Raw genomic sequence first — 9,510 nt, forward strand, 5'->3', positions numbered from 1 at the left:
AGCTGGCCTCTCTTCAACACTTCTCTTACAGCCACTCGTTAACAGGCTGGACCGTGTGTGTGTGTGTGTGTGTGTGTGTGTGTGTGTGTGTGTGTGTGTGTGTGCGATGAAGTGTATGAGCGAGTGAGTCAGAGAGAGAACAGAGAGAGAAAGAGAGAGAGAGAGAAAGAAAGGGTGAGAGTGAGTTTTTAAAACATCAGTTTTACCACGCTCTTTAATAGACCTGAGGGAGGGGGTTACGTTTTATTCTTCTGTAAGGCTGCCTTGTAAAGCCTGTCTCGGCTCCTCTAGGGGCTTATGTTGCTAATGATACGCTGCTGCCACCATGTGGCAATAACCATCACTTACACCCCAAAACCCCACTCTTCCGTGTTGTCGTCTCTATAGCAACCAACTAGCTCGTAACCCGGGGCAGGCGAGAGCTTGGCAATAAGGCAAATACCGCAGCTCAACAGTGAGGTGAAGTGACGCTTGAGCAAATCCAACATGAACACCATCTTCTCAAGGTAGTTGCCCTCGTTACATGCATATATGGTTTAATGTACCACTATTACTTGGTAACACCTGTGTTGGTTAGCTATACTGCTTTAATAAACCCCAGTACTGTAGCAGGAAAAGCTAGCATGGACCAGACGGCTCTACATAGTCAACATCGAGCCAATCGGTTGATTCTTCATTTGATGCTGTACTAGTTCTATAGCTAACCATGTCATGTTTCACTATATACTGCCTTTCCACGATTATGTGTGGAAACCACGGCTAACGTGGTAAATGGGCCCAGATTATGTATGGAGAAGATTGCGCATTGGGAATACTTCATCTCAAATGAGTGCGCCTTTGGAAACACACCTGTCTCACAGATATAATAATGCTAAAGGGATGTGTACTGCTATTTGGCTCATCTATCGTTTATCAGAAACACGACCCTAAAACTTCCTGGAGGTCTATAGTTAGCTGAAACCCCTAACCCTTCATAACTCTTCATCTTTTGTCCAGAGACAGACAGATAAAGAGCATGGAGCTGACAGTGAGCCATGCTGAGAAGTACCTGGGTCAGTTCTGCAGCCTGCTGGCCTCTTACACCAGGAAGACAGGCAAGCTGAGGGACCAGGCTGACATGCTGGTCAGACAGCTCAATGACTTCTCCAATACTGAGGACCCAGAGCTCCGTACCTGTCTGAAGAACCTGGCTGAAGACCTGGCCATGGTGCAGGACTACCGCCAGGCTGAGGTGAGGGGTGAGAGGGGCTGTTGGGGAGTAGTGAACTACATATAGGCTAGTTAAACTAGTAATTTAACTTAATTTTGCAGTAGCTTTGTGGTAGCTGAACTAAATTCAATTATTGGTAGGGTTTTCAGTAGTTCATTTATTTTTTTGCCATTTAGTGGTGTAGCTAACTACTGGAATTACACTACGTTTTTTGCAAAAATAAAATAAAATATGGCTGAAGTAGGCAATCATTTCCTTTATTTTTCAGCATCAGACTTGCCTAATTGTCACTTGAAAGAGTTTTTGTGTATAAGCTTAATTACACATTCTCTTAATCTGACTCCAGGATGGTCTGTTATTGATTTGATTTTTATTGCAATTTGTAATCTATGACATTTCAGGTTTAGATAATAACAAAATAGTTTGGATGTAGTGAACTACTTTCTCAAAGAAACGTTGGTTCAGTAAACTATATTTTTAGAGTAGCTTCTCTGCCACTGGTATTAGTGGTAGAGGACGTAGGTGGCCATGGAGCATCTACTGGGTTCGTGTAAGGGTTAACGATAACAGTAACAGTAAATAAAGGCATTATGGGAGTTACTCAGTCTTAAGTGCCAAAGGAATACTACAACACCTAGGAGTACTACAACACTGTATATAGTGTGCAAAGACAGTGTTGGTTTCGAGCCATTTTTACCTAACAAAAACACAACAATTTGTTTCTCACACCTTGAAATACTGTTATTTTGAAGATGAAAGTGTGTTTACTGTGTCTACCCCTGACAGATAGAGAGGCTGGAGACCAAAGTCGTCACTCCCCTCAAAGCCTACGGTGATATTGTTGAAAACAAGAGAGTAAGTCCTCACACATGGAAACGAACACACTGTAGATTTCATACAGTAATTACCAGCCAAATACAGATCCCTCATGCACGCACGCATGCACGCACACACCCACACACATACACACACACACACACACACACACACACACACACACACACACACACACACACACACACACACACACACACACACACACACACACACACAATCTTTGTCTCTTTCTCTCTCTCTGTCTCTCTCTCTCTCATTGTCACTTCACACACTCTTCACAGCCTCTCATGGCAGAACAATGGCAGTGAATGTATAGGCTGTCTCTTCTGAGACAGTGTGTTTGAAGCTTCATGGACTGGTCATATCTCTGACATACAGGCGGATCTGAAGAGGTTCAATGCTGATCGGGACAGAGCGCTGAAAGAGCTGCAGAAACTGGAGAAACTCCAGCAGAAGGATCCCTCCAATAGACAAAGAATTGTATCCTTTCTCCCAGTCTATTTACATCTGCATATAACTCTACAAGAGTGGCAGAATTCCAGCATGATTATAGTATTTACGTCAACAATCCTTATGTCAAGACACCGTATTGAAAAATATGACGTATTGCCTGTGACAAACGATTGTTTGTCAGCCATATTTACTCTATGAGTGGTGCTTTGAGTGACAGGTTCAGATGAGCTAACCTGGTCTCTGAGATGTTTTAGAAATGTAGATGTTCTGTTCTAGTCATGCTTCAATACCTTATCCAATGTTTTCAGTCACAGGTAACATGATTTCTCTGGAACCTCCCCCTGTCACATCAACAACACCTTCAACACTGCAACGATGCAGATATCTGACCATTGATGAGATCTTGCTATGTGGTTCCAGAAGTTTTGGTAGCTGTCATAAAAAAGAATTTCTCTTTCAAGTTTCGAGCACAGTTGTTGTATTCCTTTGCTGTTTCATTTTCAGGCAGAGGTGAATGCTCAGAAGGCGACCAATGATGCTCACCGCAGCACCAGACAACTGGAGGAGACAATCAGTGACTTCCAGAGACAGAAACTGGAGGACATCAAGGTTGGTCTTAAACCACAACACATATATGAACACAACACACATATGAACACAACACACACACACATATGAACACAACACACACACACACATGAACACAACACACACACATATGAACACAACACACACACATATGAACACAACACACACACATATGAACACAACACACACACACACATGAACATAACACACACACACAAATGAACACAACACACACACACACATATGAACACAACACACACACACACACACACACACATATGAACACAACACACACACACACACATATGAACACAACACACACACACATGAACACAACACACAAAAACACACATATGAACACAACACACACACACACATATGAACACAACACACACACACACACACATATGAACACAACACACACACACATATAAACACAACACACACACATATAAACACAACACACACACACATACAGTGAGGCAAAAAAGTATTTAGTCAGCCACCAATTGTGCAAGTTCTCCCACTTAAAAAGATGAGAGAGGTCTGTAATTTCCATCATAGGTACACCTCAACTATGACAGACAAAATGAGAAATGCAAAATATGGTGGAAAATAAGTATTTGGTCACCTATAAACAAGCAATATTTCTGGCTCTCACAGACCTGTAACTTCTTCTTTAAGAGGCTCCTCTGTCCTCCACTCATTACCTGTATTAATGGCACCTGTTTGAACTTGTTATCAGTATAAAAGACACCTGTCCACAACCTCAAACAGTCACACTCCAAACTCCACTATGGCCAAGATCAAAGAGCTGTCAAAGGACATCAGAAACAAAATTGTAGACCTGCACCAGGCTGGGAAGACTGAATCTGCAATAGTTAAGCAGCTTGGTTTGAAGAAATCAACTGTGGGAGCAATTATTAGGAAATGCAAGACATACAAGACCACTGATAATCTCCCTCAATCTGGGGCTCCACGCAAGATCTCACCCCGTGGGGTCAAAATGATCACAAGAACGGTGAGCAAAAATCCCAGAACCACACGGGGGGACCTAGTGAATGACCTGCAGAAAGCTGGGACCAAAGTAACAAAGCCTACCATCAGTAACACACAACGCCGACCAGGGACTCAAATCCTGCAGTGCCAGACGTGTCCCCCTGCTTAAGCCAGTACATGTCCAGGCCCGTCTGAAGTTTGCTAGAGAGAATTTGGATGATCCAGAAGAAGATTGGGAGAATGTCATATGGTCAGATGAAACCAAAATATAACTTTTTGGTAAAAACTCAACTCGTCGTGTTTGGAGGACAAAGAATGCTGAGTTGCATCCAAAGAACACCATACCTACTGTGAAGCATGGGGGTGGAAACATCATGCTTTGGGGCTGTTTTTCTGCAAAGGGACCAGGACGACTGATCCGTGTAAAGGAAAGAATGAATGGGGCCATGTACCGTGAGATTTTTCCTCCTTCCATCAGCAAGGGCATTGAAGATGAAACGTGGCTGGGTCTTTCAGCATGACAATGATCCCAAACACACCGCCCGGGCAACGAAGGAGTGGCTTCGTAAGAAGCATTTCAAGGTCCTGGAGTGGCCTAGCCAGTCTCCAGATCTCAACCCCATAGAAAATCTTTGGAGGTAGTTGAAAGTCCGTGTTGCCCAGCAACAGCCCCAAAACATCACTGCTCTAGAGGAGATCTGCATGGAGGAATGGGCCAAAATACCAGCAACAGTGTGTGAAAACCTCGTGAAAATGTTTGACCTCTGTCATTGCCAACTAAGGGTATATAACAAAGTATTGAGATAAACGTTTGTTATTGACCAAATACTTATTTTCCATCATAATTTGCAAATATATTCATTAAAAATCCTACAATGTGATTTTCTGGATTTCTTTTTTCATTTTGTCCGTCATAGTTGAAGTGTACCTATGACAAAAATTACAGGCCTCTCTCATCTTTTTAAGTGGGAGAACTTGCACAATTGGTGGCTGACAAAATACTTTTTTGCCCCACTGTATGAACACAACACACACACACATATGAACACATCACAAACACACATATGAACACAACACACACACACAGACTCACTCACTCGCATGTGTTCCAGTCATACTCAGGCATGTCCATCCTCTTACAGTGACAATAATACTAGGTCTTGTTCCAGAGGATCTTCACAGACTTCATCACAGTGGAGATGGTGTTCCATGCCAAGGCTCTTGAGGTCTACACACACACCTTCCAGAACCTGGACAGCATGGACATAGACAAAGACCTGGAGGTTAGACACACACACACCTTCCAGAACCTGTACAGCATGGACATAGACAAAGACCTGGAGGTTAGACACACACACCTTCCAGAACCTGGACAGCATGGACATAGACAAAGACCTGGAGGTTAGACACACACACACCTTCCAGAACCTGGACAGCATGGACATAGACAAAGACCTGGAGGTTAGACACACACACACCTTCCAGAACCTGGACAGCATGGACATAGACAAAGACCTGGAGGTTAGACACACACACACACTTTCTAGAACCTGTACAGCATGGACATAGACAAAGACCTGGAGGTTAGACACACACACACACCTTCCAGAACCTGGACAGCATGGACATAGACAAAGACCTGGAGGTTAGACACACACACACCTTCCAGAACCTGGACAGCATGGACATAGACAAAGACCTGGAGGTTAGACACACACACACCTTCCAGAACCTGGACAGCATGGACATAGACAAAGACCTGGAGGTTAGACACACACACACCTTCATAGACAGAACCTGGAACCTGGACAGCATGGACATAGACAAAGACCTGGAGGTTAGACACACACACACACCTTCCAGAACCTGGACAGCATGGACATAGACAAAGACCTGGAGGTTAGACACACACACACACCTTCCAGAACCTGGACAGCATGGACATAGACAAAGACCTGGAGGTTAGACACACACACACCTTCCAGAACCTGGACAGCATGGACATAGACAAAGACCTGGAGGTTAGACACACACACACCTTCCAGAACCTGGACAGCATGGACATAGACAAAGACCTGGAGGTTAGACACACACACACCTTCCAGAACCTGGACAGCATGGACATAGACAAAGACCTGGAGGTTAGACACACACACACCTTCCAGAACCTGGACAGCATGGACATGGACATTAGACAAAGAACCTGGAGGTTAGACAAAGACCTGGAGGTTAGACACACACCTTCCAGAACCTGGACAGCATGGACATAGACAAAGACCTGGAGGTTAGACACACACACACCTTCCAGAACCTGGACAGCATGGACATAGACAAAGGCCTGGAGGTTAGACACACACACCTTCCCGAACCTGGACAGCATGGACATAGACAAAGACCTGGAGGTTAGACACACACACACCTTCCAGAACCTGGACAGCATGGACATAGACAAAGACCTGGAGGTTAGACACACACACACACCTTCCAGAACCTGGACAGCATGGACATAGACAAAGACCTGGAGGTTAGACACACACACACACCTTCTAGAACCTGTACAGCATGGACATAGACAAAGACCTGGAGGTTAGACACACACACACACCTTCCAGAACCTGGACAGCATGGACATAGACAAAGACCTGGAGGTTAGACACACACACACCTTCCAGAACCTGGACAGCATGGACATAGACAAAGACCTGGAGGTTAGACACACACACACCTTCCAGAACCTGGACAGCATGGACATAGACAAAGACCTGGAGGTTAGACACACACACACCTTCCAGAACCTGGACAGCATGGACATAGACAAAGACCTGGAGGTTAGACACACACACACCTTCCAGAACCTGGACAGCATGGACATAGACAAAGGCCTGGAGGTTAGACACACACACCTTCCCGAACCTGGACAGCATGGACATAGACAAAGACCTGGAGGTTAGACACACACACAACTGCCAGAACCTGGACAGCATGGACATAGACAAAGACCTGGAGGTTAGACACACACACACCTTCCAGAACCTGGACAGCATGGACATAGACAAAGACCTGGAGGTTAGACACACACACACCTTCCAGAACCTGGACAGCATGGACATAGACAAAGACCTGGAGGTTAGACACACACACACACCTTCTAGAACCTGGACAGCATGACTGAGAGGTGAGAGTTCCAGGTATGGGGCTACAGGGCTGATCATCTCCCTGGTCTCAACAGCTGTTCACTGGGAGGATCAGGGTGTCTGACAGCCCTCTGGACAACCAGACCCTGCTGCCCTCCTCTATGGCCCACCAGCCTAGTCCCACCCTGGGCTCCAGCCTCAAACACACTGCTGAATCAGCCAAGAAGGTAAGATTGCATCTGCTGCTAGCATTACAGACAAAAACATAGACCTCCACAATAATGAATGAAAGAGAGAAACATACACTGATAAAGGTTAACAGGATGTCATAAGGTGAATGCACCAATTTGTAAGTCGCTCTGGATAAGAGCGTCTGCTAAATGACTTAAATGTAATGTAAATGTCATTACTGTCCTGTACAGACCGGTATATTTAGTTTCCTTTACAAGACTGTCCCAAGTCTTTAACCCATCTCCTGTTCACAGTCCCGTAGCAGCATCCTACAGCGCCAGAGGGGTGTAGAGGAGGAGGAGGAGGAGGAAGAGGAGGAGTATGAGTCAGAGATAGAGGCTCAGCAGAGCAGGCAATCCTACGCCTCTCAATACACCCAAATACTCAGACAGAAGAACTGATAGATTGGAGGTACACACACAAATGCACCCAAAAGACACACACACACACACACAAACAGAGAGAGAAAGACACTGCGTCTCTTCACACACATGTACACACACATTCAGATATCCGTATAGATCTGCTGACAGATGAGAATATGTAGTCAGTGTCTGTTGTCAGGTAAAGTCAATACTCAGGGTATGTACCGTACTGCAATAGATCTGTTGATGACTGTGCAGACGTGTTCCTGTACAGGGTTTGCAGTAGATTGTTCTGCAAATAATGCTTTGTCAATGGAGGCATTTGGCACTTAAGACAGACTGCAATCATTTGTAATCAGCCATAGCTGAGGTATAGCTGAGGAGTGATAATGTGTTCACATTTTATAATGAAAAACAAATCAATGTTCAGTAATGGTTGTTATTTAGAATGGGAAAGTGAAGAATACATTATATTACTAGATGTAAATGTAAACATATCAAATAAATTGACCCATTTGCATTAAACCTGAACGAGAATTCTCATCATCATCTTGTTTCCATGGAAATGAACTCATTGGTAATAGCCTACTGACTTCCATTGACTGTGAAACAATATTGCTTCCTCAGATGACTGCAATAACAGCTTGGCAGTGGGATCACACTCTGCAAGCCCAATGAAGGATTACTGCTGTGCACACTGCAGCTAAACCACTGACATGCTAGATAGGATAACACTGTTTGGCTTTCACCAATGGGTTTCTTTATCACACTCAGGCATTCTGTTCTGTTCTGGCTGTTGAGTTTGTCATAAAGCATGGCCCAGGTTCATTTACCTCTGTGCTGACTGAGATTGACTCTCTCACAAGGAGTTATACGCTTGACAAACTGTTGGGGGGGTGAATACAGTTGGAAGCAACCAATCATTGGGCTTGGTTGGATAACAGACATTAATGCTTGAGATATCAATGTCGCCTGGGTAGTTTGCCTGTGGAATCAGGGGGACGGTGAAACTAAGTTTAGAGAGCTGCAGTTGTGAAAGAGCAGCTGTTTGGTGATGTTGAGGTTATTCACTGTAAGCTAAAGGGTCAAACAGGAAGTGGAGGAGAAGACATGGTTTTTCCATTTGCAGATGTACAGTAACTCAGAGTCTCTGTTTCACAACAGTGTGACAGAGCAGCATGCCAGGGCAATAAGCTCAGGGCGAAACCTCCCCTTGTCCCCCCCAGAAGTATCTGATGCAATCCATTGTACACTATACTCAGCAGGGTAGCCTAGTGGTTAGAGTGTTGGACTAGTAACCGGAAGGTTGCAAGTTCAAACCCCCGAGCTGACAAGGTACAAATCTGTCGTTCTGCCCCTGAACAGGCAGTTAATCCACTGTTCCTAGGTCATCATTGAAAATAAGAATTTGTTCTTAACTGACTTGCCTGGTTAAATAAAGGTTTAAAAAAATACTCAAACACAAACACTCAAACACACATGAGGACAGGGCAGAGGCATCGCCTGTACCTCGTCGTGAGCTTTGTGCATCTTGGGCATCACTCTGAGATGCACACACTCTATCATATTCTTTGGAGGAAATTGGCATCATGAAGCACATTGATGCTACTGTTGCAATAATACTACGGAAGTGAGCATCTGCTTCTACTGGTCACAGCATACTCGCCACTTATCAAGTACATAGTCATGCTGT

The 9,510-nt window shown here is 44.6% G+C and overlaps 1 protein-coding gene across 1 annotated transcript; it reads left to right on the plus strand.

Moving 5' to 3' along the window:
* The first annotated feature begins 397 nt into the window (after positions 1-397).
* Positions 398-8,348, plus strand: LOC115111126 (CBY1-interacting BAR domain-containing protein 2-like). Its single transcript, XM_029637006.2, has 8 exons — positions 398-506; positions 997-1,231; positions 1,997-2,065; positions 2,426-2,527; positions 3,005-3,109; positions 5,257-5,370; positions 7,317-7,448; positions 7,707-8,348. The coding sequence occupies exons 1-8, from the start codon at positions 487-489 to the stop codon at positions 7,851-7,853; spliced, it is 924 nt and encodes a 307-aa protein (XP_029492866.2). The 5' UTR covers positions 398-486; the 3' UTR covers positions 7,854-8,348.
* The last annotated feature ends 1,162 nt before the right edge of the window (positions 8,349-9,510 follow it).

The sequence above is a fragment of the Oncorhynchus nerka genome, linkage group LG27 (genome assembly GCF_034236695.1).
Source record: "Oncorhynchus nerka isolate Pitt River linkage group LG27, Oner_Uvic_2.0, whole genome shotgun sequence".
NCBI classification, from domain to species: domain Eukaryota; kingdom Metazoa; phylum Chordata; class Actinopteri; order Salmoniformes; family Salmonidae; genus Oncorhynchus; species Oncorhynchus nerka.